Source organism: Poromitra crassiceps, assembly GCF_964638095.1.
Source record: "Poromitra crassiceps genome assembly, chromosome: 23".
NCBI lineage: Eukaryota > Metazoa > Chordata > Actinopteri > Beryciformes > Melamphaidae > Poromitra > Poromitra crassiceps.
The window spans coordinates 22,251,639-22,273,385 of NC_139639.1; the positions used below are offsets into that span (position 1 = coordinate 22,251,639).

Genomic DNA, 21,747 nt, shown 5'->3' on the forward strand with positions numbered 1-21,747 from the left:
AGTTTATAGCCTACCACATGGGTCAAGAAATGTGGCGAAAACACAGCTCAGTGTTCAGGGTTCAGTGGCTCGAAAGCGGACATGTTTGGAGAGAAGGCGTGCGCTGCTCGCGCTGTGAGGAAAAAAATGTCGCACCGCGCGAGTGCCCGACGGAGCTAGCGAATAACCACGCCCAAAAAATTTACGTCATTTCACGCGCCCGCCCCTCGCTCCACCCACGCGCCCTTCACGGCAGGGTGAGCATAATTCCCCCTTTATTCCCCCTTTAATCGGCCTCGGCTGGGTCTACTGGGCGAGGGTGTATGATGTATGACAGACCCGAAACACCTTACGACCCCAGTCAACATCACTGATGACGCGTCCCAGCGCATGCTGAAGTATGTATTTATGTAACTGAATATAGAGGATCCAGTCAGTAAAAGTGGTGTAATTTTGTCAATTAAGGACTTGCAGTATGTTACCTACTGTATTATCTTAAAAAGTGCCATGTCATGTCGCACTTGAAATGTATTTTTCTTAACTAATTTTTTATTGATTTAAAGCCAATTAGCGCAGTACAATCAAGACAAACTCTACTACACTATCACAAGAAGTTTTAAGAAAGTTTTAAAACTGCAGAAGGCAACATTTATCTGTAAAACAAAAAAACACCTATTTTATCTGCCTAAATCACACGGTCAGGCTGCAGGAGAGACGAGTGTCTCACCCCTTCTAACTGAAATGCCATCAATTCACTGGATGTGTTGATGTGTCTACACTTTTCTGCCCAGAGCAAGTGACAAATCAGAACTTTAGAATGAAATAAAAACTGTCTGCTGACCTAAACAGCAGAGAGAGAGAGAGAGAGCGCTCCGTCCAGAGAAAGCTGGCCCCACCAACATGTAGATCTTTTCCCTCTCTTGTCCCTTTGGTATAAAGCATCACAGACTGACTCGGTTGGGAAACATGACTGCGCTGTGTGTGCAATTTACCAGCGTCACGTTACATGATTTCTGGGCACTGAAGTTACATTTCCCCCCCAAACAATTAAGCTCTCGCAGCCATTTGGGGGCACCAGTCTCTTTAACAAATGGTAATTTATCCAGTTTAATAACAGGAAGGACAGACTGAAATACACAAATCCTCAGCAGCCATAGCTCCTTTGACTGATATTTAACACGATGAGGGCAAGTTCATTTAATTGACAGTAAATATTTACTATTGTTACAAACAAGAAGGCCCAAGGAGGAGGCAAACTCGGCTGGAGAGTAGATCTATCAAACTCCCACTCACATCAGCATGAGAGGGACAGCTTAAGATTCCAACCAGTGCTGTTCAATTATGCAGGAGAAGAAGAGGTAATCAGCTGTTTGTGGCTGTGGCGGTAAAACGTAGTGGTTAGACTCAAGCCACATTGTTGCACATCTTGCCAGCATGCGTCCCTCAGAGGTGTAACATACACAAACTGTGCGGCAGAAGCCACCCAGCACAGGTCACTAAGACCATTGTGTTTGACTGACAGCGTGGAATGCGAGGAATGATGTTTATTTACCAATTACAAATCAGAGCTACCGCTGCGTGGTTAACAACAGGAGATACAGGGCTTTTAGCCATTATGACATTTTACACATTTCTTTTATTGCATTGCAAATAGAGATGGAAGTGCTAACTAAAAAAAATGTTTTAAATATCCAATAGCAAGAACTCAAAAATGTAATTCAAATTACTTTTTTTTCTGTGAGGAACTTTATTTGTGCAGTGGGCAGACAAGACAAATAGGATAGTCAGAAGACAATCATAGCCAGTAGTGGAAATGGCCAGGTTTAACTTACACAGGGTGGGGGTCTCTGGATGCCCGATCGATTCCTAGGCTCGCCCACTGCGCGTTACATGCAGCTCGGCCGCTACGTGGCCTCACCCGCCCTATTGGCACCAGGAAGGATGACATCACTGATGACATCACACCTGTTGACATCATCACTGATGACATCACATCATTAAGTAATTAGGGCAATCACCTAATTAAAAGATCCGCCTCCGTCAGGTCACCCGCACGGAGGCTCTTTACACCCCCTGAAAGTTTCAGCGCAATCGCACGTAAAACGGCATAGCCGTGGCCGGACAAAATTTTGCTCACTCAGACGCACGCAAACGGACACTTCTCATTGCGGACCCGTGGGGACCCCCCTGTGAGTTAGGCGCCTGGTCTGGAACATGACATCATCACTGATGACATCAATGATGACATCATCTTTGAACTTATTAGCCTCAGCTAGGAAGGATGACATCACTGATGTCTTATTATAGGATTTTACTCATACCATTGTGTAAAAATCTCTTACAAAATTTACTTAAATAAAATAAGATTGCCAAGCTTGATTACTTCCCCTTGATTTTATTATTTTTATTATTATCATTATTAATAATAATCATCATCATCATCATAATTGATTGGATTTATATAGCACCTTTCAAGACACTCCACATATCATGGGAGGGAGGGGGAAGGAACTCAACTCATCCACCACTGATGTGTAGCACCCACCTAATGACAGACATGTTGACACATTGATATTGACGCTGCTTATTCAGCTTCATGTTCTCCTACTCTTCTCTGCTCCTTCCATGCTGCCCCCTCTCCACTGCTCTGCTCTCCACTGCATTGCAAGACATTTTTAAGGGGAACCTGAGGAGGAATGCCGTTCCCCCTCTTGTTCTCGCCGTTCCCTCTCAACGTTTACTCTGGGAACTCCATTCCCAGGTGAACTCCCCCATTTCCACCACTGATCATAGCACAATCATCAACATAATATATAGATCATTATTGTCAGCAACCATAAAAACTGTGTTGTATTCAACAGTAAAAACATTGTTGTCTTGTTTTTCCAAGTCTCTCCAAATTGTGGCACTATCACCCTTCATAAGGTATAGTCTAATGAAGATGGTGTGTCTTTTACACCTCACCAGTGTCACCCTAGCTGTTGTTTCTGTGCCCTTGCTGTTATGGGACCTATTGATTTGATGGCTTTTCGTTTGAAAGCTGTGCTGCTGTGTGTCAGGACCAATGCCATTATGACTATGTATAGCCGGGGTTGCCTTGGATAAGCCTTGTGCCCTGCTCCTCCTGGCGCAGATAGCAGATAAGCTGTAAATATTGACAGGTTTCTCATTAGAAAACAAACTCATCAGAATGAATGGACCACCTCCACCTTCAGTATATTTATAGTGTACAGTATCCCTACGCCTAAATTTGGATATGAACAGGCCAACTGTCTCATCATCTACTTTCTTCTCATGCGTCCGTGTTGACTTTCCACAGCGTGGAGGTATTCCTGCCCCCTGCTGTGTGAAAAACCTTGGCCCAATTTGCTGATAAAAGTAGCGTGTATCCCCTCTGCTCACGCCTGTTTCCTACTCCGCACACTCTGAGGCGGTCAGAGGGAAACTCCGACGGCCATAAATATGTGCGGCCCCTATTGGACAATAGGCTGCCCTAATTGTGCTTGTTGACAGTGGCTCGGCCTTGCTGTGGGGCCGGTGTTGAGTGAGGCTGTTGAGGCCCGGTTCACACTCCTCTTCCTGCCTCCCCGCCTTACAATGGAAGCCCCCAGTCATGTGACCAACCTGCCTTCCCCAGCTGCAGGGAGAAACCATTCAGGAAGGGGGGGCGGGGGGGGAGGATACATAGGAAGACCCAGACTCTGGAAGCTTCTAAATCCATCATTGGGAGACGTCAGTACAATTCCTGTACAGTGACCCCCCTCCTTTGTTCTGCCGAGAGGAAGAGGACGGACAGTGTTACAAAGGGCTTTTCAGCCACAACACATTTTCTACATTCTAAAGTTAAGGAAATGAGTCAAGCCTGCCACCTAAGAGTCACTATGTCAATATTGTAGCTACACTGTAGCTACACTGTAGCTATTGTACTAGCTATTGTACTGTAGCTACACTTTACATGACTTTGAGGAAACATAAAAACCCACCCACACTGTTAACAAACAGCTATTGGTGATGCTTGCATTTCTGGACCCATTTTGTTGTATAGTTGTGTATTTTCGTATTCATATTCCGAGTGCAGCTACAATGTCGTTTGATTGGAGAACATTTTTTAGCTATCGAAAACATGAGCAGTAAACGTCAATCGGCAACTTTCTAGACTGAGTCTGACTATTTTCCACTGACGTTCAACAATCAATACATGGAGAGATAAGAGACGAGATACCAATTTCTTCACCAACAGCAGCCTCAATAGACCAGAATGCAATTCTGCTACAAGACATGTTGCGTTTTGAGTGAGGGCCTCAATTGACTGGAAAAACCATCTTGCTCTTACTACGCTATCACTCTCTTCACCTACTGTTTAATGCAACAAGCTCAGACATGTTCTCCAGGGGTTGTCAAAAGGCATTCTGGGAAATGTAGGAAATCACTAATTGAAGTAGTATAACTCCTGAAATGCACTGTCATCACAGATTGATGATGATATCACTGTAAGAGTATCTGAGGGTGGATTCTTCCTTTAGAAGTACACACAGCATACTTAACCATTCACACTGTGGATTATTCTGATATAAACCCCCACCCATCTGGTGCTCCAAGCAGATTAAAACAAACGCTATGAATTATTGACCAAAACGAGTTGACCCAGGTTTAATAGTGAACAGACGTCCAGCACAGAGAGTATGACTCTGCAGTTCCTCCCAGCTTTCGTAATGTTTACATCGCCTCATCCATCCTGGCTTGCTTGGTGGAATCGATAATTCGTTTTGGAAATGAAGAACCCACAGCCTCTGATGCTGAATTACAGTATACCATCACTTCCCTCAATAAGAATAGTATAATCCTCTGACGGATGTCTTTGGGCCAATTCTCTCGATTGAGAAAGCGCTGGCAAAAAAACAGTAATTAGTGTATGTTTATTACTCCTAATGCTGCCACCACTTTTGCAGGGGAACACCACACGAATATAAGAAAGCCCTTTTTGTTATATTCATTGTCTAGGTCAAAGGCAGTCCAGTTAATTTGTGAACACAGATAACTCTTTCAAAGTCAGAATCCAGAGAACTAAGATTCAAATGTGTGTTGTCAGGTCTAAAGTCTGGAGCAGCTCTGTAAATTCAGCAAGACAAGACAGTAAACGTGTGTGAGAGAAACATGTTCAGTTTCAGAAAGATTAATCGAGTTGACTTTCTAGTTTCTATCTGATCAAGTTTCAAGCCTTGTATATGATCAAACTTTTGTAGTCTATAACATGCCGTTTGATACCCAAAGCACCTTACTGTACTGTCAGTGGCAGTGCATACATTTTTTATTATGGTGGTAATTGAAACCTCAACCTGGCTTTGGGATAGATTTGTGTTCAAAATATTGACTGAACCGTCTAACATTCAGTCAATTTTTCAATTGAGCAATGTTCCCTTTTAAAGTCCAAACAGCACTGAGTGCTGGAATTTATTGCAACTTTTTTTTTACTGTATTCGTTCTATGCCATCCTATAAAACGCATGTAAGCATTTTCCACCGTCTTATTCTCTCATTGCTGTCTGTCTGTCTCCCACTGCAGTTTGTTTGGCATCTCCTCCATCGTTGAGAGCGACTGCTCCCGGACATGGAAGCTCATCGTGAACCCAACGCTTAAGTGGCACCACTTTGTCAACCCCATCATGCTGCTGATTCTCTACTACACCCTGGCTACGCTCATCCGCCTCTGGCTGCAGGAACCCATCGACCAGCCGGCGGTGAGCCCGGAGATAGAAATAGCACCAATGGAAAGCACATAAGCCCCTAGATCTATTTAGTGCAGAGAACTGACACATTTATTCAAATATTGATTCCATCCAGGCTATTTTTGGGAATAGTATGGAATGCAATCTGGTGATGAGCTTGACGGCCAAGGCAAGGCACCCTTAAACATTTTATTAGAAAACCGTTACTGGTGATGTACCTTGAATTTATGGGCCCTTTTTGTTGTTTGGTTGGGGTTAGGCTAAAAATCCAAAATATCAACGGTAAACATCAGGTTTTGGTGTTAGTCCCTCAGAATGAAAGAGCAAGCGCTCCTTCCTAGAGCCGCCATTTTGCACCAAAGTTCAACAATCATACAGGGAGAAATCCACCGAAGAAGAGGCAGATATACACATGTAACCCACATCTGAAATGGCCTAATGGGGGCGCTATAAATAAAGGATTTGTTTTTACTCCCAATTGTGATATCTTAGAGACCACTAGTCTGATTTCGATTAAACCTGGAGTGAGGAATGACGCCCTTTGGCACTGTGTTCTGGCGTTTAAAAATAATTACAGTGGTTGGCCTGATGGGGGCGCTATAATTGAGGGTCTAAATTCCAAACTTTGAAAGGCCGTAACTGCTACACCAATGGTCCCAAACTTGGATGGATGATGAGGCTCAGCTCTTCTCCGCTGTAATGGAGTTATAGATTAGTGTTTTTATACAGGGTCAATACTTCCCCGTAAACCTTTGTGGCTGTATGCATTATTGATCTCTCCACTGAGTTGTGTGTATGTGTGTGTGTGTGTGTATAGGTGTGTGTGTGTGTGTGTAGGTGTGTGTGTGTTGCTTTTTCACCTTCTCTTACACTTTAGGAGACGCTAATAATAAAACATGATTACGACGTAAATCTGCAGCTGACAGCTGATCAATAGTAAATATGGTGTTTTATGGTGGACCTGATGTTGACCAAACAGACAAGGGTCATTCAGGTCCAATCAGGACGGGCTGTTATCATTTCCTGATTAATGTAAAGGTTAATGTACAGTGCTTCATTATGCAGTATTTGTATGCAGTCTATATTTGTAAGCCCATGAGGACATGATCGATCAATCAATCAATCTATGACATTAGAATTAAATTAACAGTGTGATTTAGGCTAATTTCAATACAGTTTTAAGTATGCAAAGAAAAGTTTGGAAAATGTTTAACAGCCTGCACTAGAAACATAACAGGACCCAAAAGAAGAACCAAATCTAAAGTTACAGAGGAAACATTATTTATTATCAAATAACACTTTGACTTCATACAGTATACTGCACATCAGCAAGTGAGTGAAGTGATTCATACCTCTGATGCTGCAGGTATGTGGCCTGTTAAGCCATCAGGATGATATATATAAAATAAAATACTTAAGAGCGATCGTAAATGGTAGTATTTTATTGCCTTATTTCCTGTTTTCAAACACTGATACTAAAGCAGTGATTCTTGGGAGTATCATCTGTGCTGCACAATAGGAAGACTGAGCTCATGAGCCAGTGGGGAAGATCTTTCTATCATCCAAACTCTCTCTATCTTTGTTTTTTCAGGACGACGAGGATGGCGATATGAACGAGGTCGGAAACGGAACGAATAACTCCGCCGACAAGAAGAGGCAGCTGTGGTGGCAAGCACACCAGAGCACGGACGAGAAAAACGTATGTGAGGCTTAATACACACATGACGTACAAAGTATTGATTATTGCATAGTCATGAAGGAGTCATCCCTACTGTAGGTCAGCAATGCCATATACTGTACTGTAGGTCCTTTTCCGAAAACACTGTTCAGGGATTAAAGGTCATGGGAAACATGGAAGTGAAATTGGGAAGTGGGTTTTCTAGTGTCTGGGGGGGGAATGGAAATGTAACATCCAATTTGTTTGGCCGCATTTTCTTCAACTACTCAACTGTTAAGTGTTTAACAAGCTTGGCTGCTTGATTACTAGTGATTACTAGCTTACTAGCATTTTTTGGCCCCGGTGCGGTAATGCACCAGGGGCCCTATGTCCAGCTATGTCGCCAGGACACATTATGCACGACTTTACGCACGACAATGCTCAATGCTCCACACATGGCGGCCGGCCACTAGAGGGCGCCGCCGCCCCAGTGCTGCAGCCAGAGGATCTGTGCACATGCGCTGTTCACTCTCAAAACAAAGGGATTCGGGAGGGGGCTGTGGCATGGACATAATGGACTGAGGGTGGCTATCTCCGCCCAGCAGGGTTGAGTGAAGCCGAAATCCTGCCAGATCAGTGAACCAGATTCTGCGCAGTAGCTCCGTTGAGTTAGAACCTCTGTGAGGTCCCCGCCCCTCTGAACTTTCTTATGTAGAGCTGTTGTTTCTAGATTTGCGCACAGTGCGTTGTGTATTTATATACAGTCTAGCTCTGTAAATATGGCATTTTAAGTTGTAATATTTTTTGTCTCGCCAAAAGTGACCATGTAGATTCCCACTTTGAGATCAGTTTATCAAAATGACGCCTGTACGGAAACCTGAATTTCGTTGTCGGAGATTGCTCCTAGCAGCCAGACTCCGAGGTGCTCTCGGTAACAAACCGTCATACAGGGGGAAATTATTATCCTATGAACTGATCTTTGCAGCTCTGTTGATTAGCTAATGTTTCCGTAGCATTTGGTTAACGTTATGATTTAATTCATTTTGTAACAAATGTTGGTTTAACAGGTGAAATCGAACTGAACCTTTGGCTACGTTGTAACGTTTACTGACTGGGCAGCCCAGTGCTGCTGTCTCTCAGTCGGGTCGTTTGTCTAACTAACGTTAACGTTTTCCAGCTGCCTGTCTCTTCTGTATCCTTATACAACAGCTACGAGGAGAGGAGCTTGCTAACATCCCGTAAAAGCACTTCCCAGAGATATATCGGCTAAATACTCTCCTCGTGGTTCACCCCAATAAAACCTCTAGTGTCTGTTTGCGACAGGCTAACCCGTTAGCTATTATCTAATGGCTGGTATTGTGTAGGCTCATTTTATACCCGGGAGTTGTAACGTTATAAAACACATTTCCTGGCATACGCCAGGAACAACCTGGTAAGTTCTGAAAATATGTGTCTGTTATTCCAGCTATCGTTATCGGTTGTTAGATTGTTGGTAATGTTATGCCGACATTAAAGAATGAAGCTAAGCCGGCTAATGCTAGCTCGATGACACCGTTAAAACCATTGATGTATTAAAATAACCGATAACGTAGCTGGAGTAAATACTAAAACACATATTTTCTGAACTTACTACTTCAGTCCCCAACCAACGTTACTTCCTCGTGCACCTTTCTCAAAACAATGTCCTTTTTATTGCAGTCCATCGATATACAGTCTGGTAGACAGATAAAGCAGTGTCTTCCTTCTGTTTTACCCAATGTTAGCCCAGTGTGTTAGCCAGCCTGCCTGGTCTCTTCTCTGTATATCCTTACAACAGCTAAGAGAGGAGCTTGTGAAGAACGAACATCCCCACAGTCAAAGCACTTCCCTGAGATATCTATATAAAAACGTTTATTGCTTTAATACCAAAAATAAAACCTCCAGTGTCTGTATAAGCTAACGCGTTAGCGATTAGCTAATGGCTGGTGGTTGTGTACACTTGTGTAGGCCCCATGTTATGGTTAGACCCGGGAGTTAACATTATAAAACACATTTCCTGGCATATGCAGGTAGTTGGAAAACCTGGTAAGTTCTGAAAATATGTGTCTATTATTGTGTTATTCCAGCTATTGTTATCGGTTGTTAGGTTATAGTAATATGAAGCCGACAAAAACCGGCAAAACAGCCGGTTAACACAAGCGGTTAATGCTAGTCTGCTTCCATTAAAACCATTGTGTATTAAAATAAACGATAACATAGCTGGAGTAACTAATAAAACACATTCTTTTCTGAACTTACTTCAGTCGCCAACCAACTTCGTGCACCTTTCTCAAAACAATGTCCTTTTTATTGCGGTCCATCGATATACAGTCTGGTAGACAGATCAAGCAGTGTCTTCCTTTTGTTTTACGCATGGTTTTACCAAGCAGTGTCTTCTCTATGTAAAATAGATCTATAAGGTGAAGAGCCTGTCCAGCCAATGACGGCTTGAGACTGGCTGCCACAGCTGTCAATCATCCCTTTTTATATGTCAAATAACTACTTAAAAACAAACTGATCAGAAAAACGACCACTTGCACAGGCATTAGCATGATAATAACTATCTAAAATGATACAACCCACCTCTGGAAAAAATGGGTGACGATAACATGCACCGGGGCTATGCCAGGTTTCGACCTGGCCTTGTTTTCTTTTTTACCAGGACATTCAGTTGAGTTATTCAGTGAAAATCAATCTGAAATGGAATGGAATAGTCCTGGAAAGGTGATGAAAATTGATTTGTGAAAACATGTACCAACCTTGACTTTTATTAGTTGGATCGTAAACTCGAGTTATAATTGTTGATTGTTTTCACAAGCCAAGGCTAGTTTTTCCCCAGCTTTCACCTCCGTAATAGTGATAGCCTCATCCCCGGAATGATTTCGACACACGCACGCACGCACGCACGTACGCACACACACACACACTCACACACACACATTCTGACCTTGTTCCCATAACAAGGTCCGTAGTCTGTCTCCACTGGCCACCTCTTGTGGTTTAAAAGCTTTTAGGCTGTGCAGACACAGATGAGTGATGCACTCGATTTACAGAACAGTGCTGCTGGGCTTTGTTCCTGCTTATCAGGGCCTATAAAGACCACGCAGGCCTTTGACTCCAGCAGCTCATCAATAACACACCTCTCCTCTCCTCTCCTCTCCTCTCCTCTCCTCTCCTCTCCTCTCCTCTCCTCTCCTCTCCTCTCCTCTCCTCTCCTCTCCTCTCCTCTCCTCTCCTCTCCTCTCCTCTCCTCTCCTCTCCTCTCCTCTCCTCTCCTCTCCTCTCCTCCCAGCTCCTCTCCACCACCCAGGACGGCTTCACTACAGCTGAGGTGGGCCTTCTTCTCGATTTGTGTTGAAGTCGTCCACCTTACTCCTTCACCCCACACTCACTCCTGCTCCATGCAAAATAATTACTGCAAAGTACTTTTCACACTGCACCATTGTACTGTAGCCCAGGGTTTTCCTTAACCCAACCAGGTGATGTCATTCGTGCACAAATGACATCACTGGTCCACAACTTAACTCCAATCAACTCTGAATAACTGTCAAACTAAATGAATGCATGCAAAACTGTTTACCGTTTTCAGATATATTATTGATTTTGTAATGATACAAAAATGGTGGAAAATTGGCGTGAAAAATGAGTGTTTCTTTAAGATTTGGCACAGAAATTGTTTACAGTAATCCCTTTTCACACTGCATCACTTGGGGATAGTCTAGTTTAAAGTCAGGTTTAAGGTGCAGTTTGCACTGGGTTAAGTCAAAGGATGTGCAGTGTGAAAAAGCCTAAGATTAAGTATTGGTATAAGAGTCCAATACTGCCCTACAAAGCCATAGTCCAGTAATCCACTTTCATTGGTACTGGTACAAAAGTGGACTACATATAATTTAGCATTTACAGTGTAATTATTGATGATATGACAGCTAAGTCCTGGCCATATTGTTTGACCCTTAAAACATAAAACGCAGTTACTTCTGTTTGCCTTTGTGGGGCAGAATACTACACAGTAATGTGATGCATATAAAGCATATCATTTCCTCAGTTATTGGCATTATACTCAGTATCTGATATTGAAATACAGGCTATGCCAACTTCAAATGGAACGTCCTTTGACCTGATTGCGACTGAGAATGGACCAGTCAGTCTGGACCTCTACTCCACCCCTCAGTATAAGATCGGCCAGTCCAGTGACATCACAGGTGAGCCATCCAGTACTCCAGGGCATTTCTGTGCAAAGAGTGGAACCAATGAGTGTAAATGCAAAATAGATTAAAACTGCTATTGAGTGATTCCCTCAATTAGCATAACAAACATCACAGCACATAATGTTGCTGTCATGTGGAAACCTTGTACTGTAACTCCAGTTTGAGTGGTTTTCATGTTTTCACTTAAGGATTACATGGTCATCTGTGGGTGGCACAAACTCTACAACCCTCTCGGTTAGGAAACCCTTTCAAAACCCAGTGGATAAACAAAACAAAAAATGCATTTTGATTAAGCTACAAAACAAAACAAAAATTAAGTAATTCTTTTCTCGAGGCTGTACAACAAAAACATATTGTAGAGATTATTGAAAGAGTGCATACACAATTACACATCATGTTTCATCTGATCCAAATGTATGGCATTACACCACAACAGAGCACTATGACTATTTTAACAACGAGGTGCGTTTCTGTGTCCGACCAGAGAAGGAGGAATGTGTGTACGAAGTGAGTTTGCCCCCAGAGGAGAGGGCGATGGAGGGAGGAGAGGAGCAGCAAGAAGGAGGAGAGGAGGAGGAGAAGAAGGCAGCAACCAGCGCTGTGGTTACTGTCTTCCGCTTTATCATGAAGCAGAGCTATATCTGTGCTCTCATAGCCATGATGGTGAGTAATGACCAGCAGTAGCCCATAGGTGGCGTAACCTAGGAGTTAGAGAGGTGGGCCTACACTGTGTTCAGGTTGTACTCTATCAAAAGAAGAAGAACAACGGAGGAGAAGGGTGAAATCTTTGAAGATAATAATTATTTATTATTCGTGAATTTAAATCAACCATACACTATTATATTATGCATAGAATTGATTGTATTAGTCTGAATTTAATGATTTTTTTAAATTATTATTATGGACTGCTGACTGTGGTGGATTCACTGCACTGTTTGCTGCTTGTGTTGACACAAGCAGCAAACAGTTCATGATGCCAAGTGGAAGATGTCAGAGCCGACAAGAAGTTCCCACATGGAACAGTTTTGCCCAGTTGGCAAATTATATTTATGGTGAATCCGACATGTCATGAATGCAGCATTATATCCAGAAGATAATCAGTTCAAATCCACAGACTGGAACATTTTGGTGGGGAAAGTGGAAGAGAAATACTCTCCTCTCCCTGAATAAATTCCATTAAGAAGCCCTTGAGCAAGGCAATTAACCCCCAACTGCTCCAGTGGAGCTGCTCAGTGGCCAATAGTCGAAGCCTGTGGTTGGACTGGGAAGCTCCCAAGACTGAATGTGTAGCAGTGTGTTGCTGAGAGAGAGCATATGTGCTGCGTAAACCTTTCCTGGGTGAAGAACAGTTAAATAAATAAAAGTTACACTTATTTGGTTGACTGTGATTGGATCGGTAGTGCATGTGCAACCTAATCCTTGAAGTGTGTCACTGTCAATGCATCTTTCTTTTAATGCAGCGCAGCACTGACACACTGGGTAAAATGAAGAAATACGGGTAACTTTACAGTGGCCGAATTCCAGTGTTTTAACCTTTGTGCTGTTAACTTAAATGTATTATACTATACTAGGCATGTCACGCGCTATGCGCGCTCGATTCCTAGGCTCAAATGGGACACACTAAATAACTATATTATCCTTTACTGATGCTGCTTTCTTGTTTAGTGTGTTCGTTTCTGTTTGTCAGCCAGGTTTCGGCAAGTTGCATCAAGGAAGTGGGAGCAGCAAACTACCCCCTCACACGCACGCACGCACGCACCCACGCACGCACACACACACACACACGTACACACACACACACACACACACACACACACACACACACACACACACACACACACACACACACACACACACACACACACACACACACACACACAAACCATGCAGATTTACACAGGATGATGTGTTAGCTGTAGCTGCTCAGGTGGTGGGAACTCACATTTCATTTCGTTCACGTGACCCGCGGGTCGCTGGTTTACCAGGCTAGTGGTGGGCCGTGCCTGGTGGAGGAACTGAAAGTGTTGTTCACTGACTTCTATTGTTTCACTGGTGATCAAGTAAAGACGCTAAAATCTTCATGTTGCTGTTTGGATGCAGTTTGACAGAATACAACAGAAAAGAGTAGAAACTCATCTTTACAGCCACACGACCAAGAAGGTCTGTGGCAACTGCTTTCAGCACAGTAGGATTGAATGAAGGAACAGCTCTGCTACATGGACACATAACAAGCAGCAGACAGCAAACAGCACAGAATGAGTCCAACACTGAACAGACAAAACCATGTAGAGCAAAACAGACAAATGTGACTTGCATAGTACTTGCATACTTGCATAGTATTTGTATTTATTGAATCTCCGCTCTTCAGGCATGGAATGCAGCACAGCACTGCCACACTGGATAAAATGAAGAACACTTTACACTGGCCGAATTCCAGTGTTTTAACCTTTGTGTTAACTTATGAAAATCTATTATACTATGTGTAAAAGAAACAACAAATGAAGAACAATTCCAGCAAATATATACAATAGGGTTTCAGCGATACGTGCTTGGACCCCTAATAACTTGTACATGCAATGGCTTCATAGAAAAGGGATTTTTACTCGCATTTGGTAATGATGATCCCAACACTACACAGCCCCCTATCAACAAAGAACGTAGGAAATCTATTTCTCACAGATCCAGTACTTGAAATCAGAATACCAGGATTGCCACTGATGTGTAGTACCAGTCATTTGTATTTTGAGGCATTTCTGCTGCCCAGTACGTTGGTGTCAGTGGTGATCCGTCCACCCACTCCCACGTCCCATGTCTGTCTCACTGTACAGTATAGTCCAGGAAGCTCCATCCTGATTCAGCTTACTGACAAATTGTTGTTCCTCTCTGCTGTTCATGGCCACCAGATCTGATCCACAGCTCTGACAGTCCCCTCTGCTGTCTGTCCAAGTTTTCCTCTCAGTAGATTAACAGTGACACTTGCAGCACTCATTTATCTTTTGAGATAACTGCCATTTCTCTTTAGTCAGGCCTTTGTTGCTGGTCTGTAGCTGGTTTCTCTTTTTAGTCAGATCATTGTTGCTGGTCTGTAACTGGTTTCTCTCTTCAGTCAGATTATTGTAACTGGTCTGTAACTGGTTTCTCTCTTCAGTCAGATTATTATAACTGGTCTGTAACTGGTTTCTCTCTTCAGTCAGATTGTGGTAACTGATGTTGAGTTGGTTTCTTTGCAGCACCAAATTCTCTCTCTCTATTGTGACTGAAATATAGCTGATGGACAGGATGATGATAACAGTCACCAGCAGAAGGCCCATCAGGCCCAGACTCACTGCAGCAGCTCTGAAACGGTTCCTGCTTCTCTGGACGGCCAGAAGAGACGTTTGAGTGTGTGATCCTCCTTCCTGTGTCAGTTCAGGCTGCTGCTCTCTCAAAATGGCTGCATTCTCGTAGATCTCCTCCATCCTCTCCTCCCTCTCTGCTCTCTCCTCTTGGTTTCCTCTGGAATATCTCACCTTCTTAGTGAGGGCTGGCCTGGTCTCCTCCCTCTCTCCTCCCTCCTCTTGGTTTCCTCTGGAATATCTCACCTTCTTAGTGAGGGCTGGCCTGGCGTAAATATCTGTAGACATCTTGAAGGATGAGAGTAGTAAAACACTAAATAACTATCCTTTACTGATGCTGCCGTCAGCCTTTCTTGCTTCAGTGTGTCCGTTTCTGTCTGTCAGCCAGGTTTCAGCAAGTTGCAGGAGTAAACCACCTCCCACACACACACACACACACACACACACACACACACACAAACCATGGAAATTATGTGATGTAGCTGTAGCTGCTCAGGTGGTGGGAACTCACGTTTCATTTCGTTCACATGACCGGCTGGTTTACCAGGCTAGTGGTGGGCCGTGCCTGGTGGAGGAACTGAAAGTGTTGTTCACTGACTTCTATTGTTTCACTGGTGATCAAGTAAAGATGCTAAAATCTTTCATGTTGCTGTTTGGATGCAGTTTGACAGAATACAACAGAAAAGAGTAGAAACTCATCTTTACAGCCACACGACCAAGAAGGTCTGTGGCAACTGCTTTCAGCACAGTAGGATTGAATGAAGGAACAGCTCTGCTACATGGACACATAACAAGCAGCAGGCAGCAAACAGCACAGAATGAGTCCAACACTGAACAGACAAAACCATGTCGAGCAAAACAGACAAATGTGACATTGAACACAGAGCACCTGCTGTGTGTGCAAGTCCGTGACATGGAGACACTGTAGCTGCTCTAACTGAAGTGTGTAAAGAGGTAATATGGGGAGAGGAGCCTCTCCAGCTGAAAACTAGCAGCTTTCTAAATGTGGAGGAGTTGATGTTCGGTGGTTGTCGAAATCCACTTTGATGGTTTTATCTTGAATCTATCCTGCATTAATACTGCAGGTACTTAAGTCTGAGATGGAATAAAGGGTAAGTAACACCTGGTAAATTAAAAAGTAGATAACCAGACTGTACGGAGCCCACTGTAACATGTGCTCTTGTTTTTTCTTTGTGTGTGTGCACGAGATACAATTTATTTCGTTCCCGCGAGCTGGTTAAAATGAGCCCTTGTTTTGGTTTATCCGTATGCACAAGACATAACCCGCTCCCCCGACTTTCTCTATATGTGCGCACAGATTGGCAAAATGATAAGTAATAATACAGACTAATAAAGTGGAATAAGGCCATTGCAAAGTGTTGTTTGCATGTTACCTGATCAGTTCATATCTGCTCATCCATCAATGGCAGACTTGCACAGTATTTGTATTGATTGAATCTCCTCTCTTCAGGCATGGAGCATCACTTACGTCAGCTGGCTGACGTTTGTGTTCCTGATCTGGTCCTGTATGCTGTGGATGGTGAGAGACCGCCGGCGCTACGCCATGCTAACCTCTCCCTTCATGGTGGCCTATGGCAACCTGCTGCTGGTCCTGCAGTACATCTGGAGCTTTGAGAGCCTGGAACCCATCCCAGGACTCTTCCTCAAGAGGAAAGAGGCGGTTCCCTTCAGCGAGCTGGGCTCCAAGGTACGTCAAGGCCTTTTTCCCCCCCAGTTGTAGCTACTTGGCCAATTCCCCCTGCTGTCCTGGTCATTGCTCCACCCCCTCTGCCAACCTGGGGAGAGCCATAGACTAGCACATGCTTCCTCCGATACATGTGCAGTCGGCAGCCACTTCTTTTCACCTGAGAGCGAGGACTTTCACCGGCAGGTCGTAGCGTGTGGGAGGATCACGCTATTCTCCACAGTTCCCCCGACTCCCTCGAACAGGCTCCCCGACTGACCAGAGGGGGCACTAGTGCAGCGACCAGGGCTTATACATGGTCTTGAAAAGTGCTATATAAATAAACTTTTACTTACTTACTTACTTACTTTTTTAGATCAAGAGAGAATACCAATCTGAGATACCAATACATACAAGCAAGTAGGTCATGCAATGTGTTTACAAAATTGCCCAAACCAAATAATTAACTCAAAAAGTCAAACTCTATCTCTCAAATCATTGCCTAATTGACCAAGAGGGGGCAGTTATACAATATATTCCTAAAGGAGAAGGTCAAGTCTGCAATGTTTTGACATGTTTTGGAATGGTTCAAAGCCTTTCATGTTGGCAGCTACTGAACCTGACCTAATTGTGTCTAGAATGAGATTTTAGATGTCAGTTGGTCACCACAGACTCTGGCTTTCATAACAACTACAGACTCATTCTAACGGTTAATGTTTTGTATCACGGCAGTGTACGTGTATGTTTTAGGAAACACTGCATGTATTCATTCCTTCTGAGAGTGAAGTTGTTATTGTATTTCAAACTTCGGTTAAACATTTTTGAAAATAATTTATTTTAAATCTTTATTTTTTTTCTTTTTGCCAGATGAGTTGGATTTGCAATGTGGAACCACAATAAGATAATAATAATATATATAACTCCAAGCAGGTTAACACAACTGCTAAGATTTATTAGTTTGAGAGCCAGGCCTGTTTTTCCTTTTTAGTCCTGATCATGTGTTTATCCAAACATCTTGTTCTGTCTGTGTGTCTGTGTCTGTGTCTGTGTCTGTGTCTGTGTCTGTGTCTGTGTCTGTGTCTGTGTCTGTGTCTGTGTCTGTGTCTGTGTCTGTGTCTGTGTCTGTGTGCGTGTGCGTGTGCGTGTGCGTGTGCGTGTTTAGATCCTGTGTCTTCTGAGCTTCTGGCTGCTGCTGAGACAGACACTGATGGAAAGACAGGAGAGACTGAAGGAAGAGGACACAGATCTCTCAGACGTTCGCGTGGAGGAGCACAAGAAGAAAGGTAAGGAGCCCTGCGCTGTTCGTTTAGTCACATTCAACTAGAAATACATCACAGGTGAGGTGACACCATGAGTAGAAAGGACAGGAGCACGGTTGGAAATTAACACTAGCCACCAGGCAAATATTGGCAAATTTTGGCTATGGCTAGTAAATTGGTCCATTCTACTGGCCACTTTGGCAGATACTAACCAGCTATTATTTACAGTTTGTTTTCTGAAGCTTAATGCGGCTGGTGAAATAGTGAGAGTGGCAGGTGAATTTTGGCTCATGGACAGAACATATTAAAGTTTTCTGACTTTAGTCGAGTGAGATTACACCAGAAAAGGTTTTTGAAAATTGAATTGAAATTATATGAAATAAAGACGTTATTATTAGCTATCTTTAATGCATTAGGAGTTGTGTGACAGTTGACATTAAGAACCTTTGAGACAACATTTGTTGTTTCTAGTGCCACCTGCCTACAGAACGTGCCTCACGTGCGTGCACGAGTGATTGAAGTCACGTGCGTGCATGAGAGATTGAAGTCGAAAGATCCAGGTTAAATAGTGGCAAGCAAGCGAGAAAATCTAACGTTAAGCGAACCTTCAGCAGTAATGAACACTGATCCGTGTCTCAAACTGTGCCGTGAGTGGGGTCCTTGAATTTGAAGAATTTGGGCCCAGAAAGTCCTTGAAAAGTCCTTGAATGAAATGTTTAAGAAGGTGTGGGAACCCTGAGTTGTTTGGATGCCCTGGTGTTTATAGAGGAGGCGGACACTGAGGAGGGAGGGGAGCAGGACATCATGGAGGTGCTGGGCAACATGATCATGGCTGTGCTGGTGAAGTACTGGATCTACATCTGCGGCGGCATGTTCTTCTTCGTCAGCTTCGAGGGACGCATCGTCATGTACAAGATCATCTACATGATGATGTTCCTCTTCTGCGTGGCGCTCTACCAGGTACCATCACGCAAACGCACCTGTGATCATCATACGTGTATCTATGCATGGAAATGCAGTTTGGTGTTGTCGCGTGAAAACCTCGTAACACCTAAGGGGTTGAGAAAACTTGACGACAATAAAAAAAAGAAGCTTTTTTATTAGTTCCTGAAGAGTTTTATCATTTCATCATCTGACTGTGATGATATGCACAAGCATGCACACGCGCGCACGCACGCACGCACGCGCGCGCGCACACACACACACACACACGCACACACACGTACACACGCACACACACACACACACACACACACACACACACTCACTCAGCCACATGCAGAGAAGTGTATATTCCATACTCAGTGAATGACTCAGTGAATAAGGAGAACGTTGTCTGGTTTCCAAATTCGATTTCCCGAAGACAAAAGGTGCTGACATTTTAACGGTGTCATAAAGTTTGTATAGTGCAGGCTCATAATCCACACTGTATTCTCGACAGTTTTATATCCACAACTACAGTAAAACAGAGCCCTCACCCTAAATCCAAATGTCCTCTATGCACTTTGTAATTTAATACATTACAGTAGTTAATATCAGAGAATTTAAAAGCCGAGTAACGATCAGGTGTTGCTCCTGTACAGGTGCACTATGAGTACTGGCGAAGGATCCTGAAATACTTCTGGATGTCGGTGGTGATGTACACCATGCTGGTCCTCATCCTGGTCTACACCTTCCAGTTCGAAACGTCGCTGCCCTTCTGGTCCGGCATGACCGGCATGGACGAAGAGGGGTGAGCTGCACAGAAAAGTTATTAGAGGTCAGGGAAGCAGCGTTGGGACTCGCTGGTGATCTCAGATCAAGACGGACAGGCTTGGAAACTCTGGGCAGGGAGAGTGAACCTGTCAGGAACACTGCACCGCCCTGCAGCAAGGCATGAAAACAGCTGTTTGCTCCACTGGAGCTGCTCAGAGGCCAACAGTACAGTAGAAGACTGGCTGCACTTCCAGTCTGAATGCATGAAACTGTATGAATTAATAAGATGCAAATGAGAAATATGTATGCACAGCAATCCTCCTGGATAGGTTTCCTCAAAATAATAATAATAATAATAGCCATATAAAAAACACTCTTTTATTTAATCTGAAATTAATCCATTACCAGAGTAGATTTTTCAGCTTTTACCACACCTAAGTTATTGTACTAGCTATTTTTTCTATTTATCTCACTTTTAGACCTTTTCTCATTTCCTATTTGACAAGAAAATGGATATTTTGGGTTAGGCAAATGCAGGAAATTGTACTTTTGCCTTAGGTTGTGAACCTTAACCCTATGGGAGGAAAAGGCATGTACAATGGGAATCACTGTTATAGCGATTTGTGATAACATATTGTAATACAGTGATATACCAATCACATGCCACTGATAATGATATGACAGAATATTATACACCACAGTCTTCTCCATCTTCTTCATCATCTGTTGGAGTTTTGGGGGGTTGAAGTGCCTCAAATCGAGGCTCAGTTCTCTCTGTTTCCTCCCCGTCCAGCCTGAAGGACCTGGGTCTGGAGCAGTTCTCTGTGGCCATGCTGTTCAGCAGGATTTTCATCCCCACCTCCTTCCTGCTGGTGTGTATCCTCCACCTCCACTACTTCCACGACCGCTTCCTCCAGCTCACCGACCTCCAGGCCGTGGCAGCCAAGGAGGACAGCGCTATCTACAGGTGAGACGCGTGGTGGTGGTTTGGGCCGGGGGTCGAGGGGTGAGACTTTAGTCTATTGGATGTTTTCTTTTCATTCTTTCTCTTCTCCGATTTTCTCCCCAGTTGCAATAGACCCTTTTCACAGCCACCATTTTGTGTCTAAAAGGCAGGAAGTTTCACAGGTGCACCAAAACCTTAATTAGGGTGTCCAACTTCCAGTCCATTAGGTGTTCCAGTGCTGGGGCCCTAATTAGTGAGTTGGTTGCACCTGCGTTTCCCCTGCCTTTTAGACACAAAATGGCAGCTGTGAAAAGGGCTAATTGGCCAATTTCCCCTGCTGTTCCAGTCGTTGCTCCACCCCCTCTGCCGATCTGGGTAGAGTTGTAGACTAGCACATGCTTCCTCCAATCCATGTGCAGTCACCAACCGCTACTTTTCACCAGACGGCGCGGAGTTTCACTGGCAGAATGTAGCGCGTGAGAGGATCACGTTATTCCCCCAGTTGCCCTCCCCACCGGACAGGCGCCCTGACCGACCAGAGGAGGCGCTAGTACAGTGACCAGGGCTCATACCCTGTGCACCTGCTTCCCATCCACAGACACCTCCGATTGTGATTGTGTCTGACCAAGCCAGAAGCACCGCTCCCGGGAATTGAACCCCGGTCTCCGCGGTACGCCCCCTATTGGACGTTTCTAAGAACATGTAAAAACCTTCATGGGTTTTAATATTATTAAGCATAATACAAAAAGTCTAAGACATACGTGATCACACGTTTTTGTGATCACAGTTTTTTTTGGCGGGGGGGGGGGGGGGGGTTCTGAGCGGCTGATCCATTGTGGAATTTACTTTGTTGCAGTTTTGGATTTGGTTTGTTGACGTTCAGACTGCTCAATTACAAGTGAACCACCAGGGCTTGTAAACAAAATCAAATGGACTCACAAGTAGCTTGTTTGTTGGAGTTTTAGTAACCTATCACCCTGTGAGGTTCAAGGTTTTGGTTGGGGAGTCACAACAAATCTGTTTCCAGTCCCTGTAAATTGTTATGGACTTGTTTACACTCTTTGACAAGATATCTACGGAGTTCATACAAGTTAAGAACACACAAATAGCTGAACATACAGTATAAGCATCAGTCTGGTTCTGCTTCGGTTCATTTTGTTACGCAAGTATGATGAACTGCTACAGTAGCTATCAGATGTCAGCATCTGACTCCCAGTCCTCTATAGCCATAAAACCTTACG

The 21,747-nt window shown here is 43.8% G+C and overlaps 1 protein-coding gene across 1 annotated transcript in view; it reads left to right on the forward strand.

Annotated features, from left to right (window-relative positions):
• Positions 1–21,747, forward strand: part of piezo2b (piezo-type mechanosensitive ion channel component 2b) — a gene marked incomplete at both ends in the record, with an annotated part of 97,204 nt that overhangs the window by 34,597 nt on the left and 40,860 nt on the right. Inside the window, 10 exons of the mRNA XM_083659220.1 lie at positions 5,542–5,716; positions 7,296–7,403; positions 10,672–10,710; positions 11,464–11,581; positions 12,072–12,250; positions 16,394–16,630; positions 17,769–17,889; positions 18,632–18,825; positions 19,449–19,597; positions 20,354–20,527. Coding sequence (XP_083515346.1) covers positions 5,542–5,716; positions 7,296–7,403; positions 10,672–10,710; positions 11,464–11,581; positions 12,072–12,250; positions 16,394–16,630; positions 17,769–17,889; positions 18,632–18,825; positions 19,449–19,597; positions 20,354–20,527 — 1,494 coding nt within the window. The remainder of the gene's footprint in view (positions 1–5,541; positions 5,717–7,295; positions 7,404–10,671; positions 10,711–11,463; positions 11,582–12,071; positions 12,251–16,393; positions 16,631–17,768; positions 17,890–18,631; positions 18,826–19,448; positions 19,598–20,353; positions 20,528–21,747) is intronic.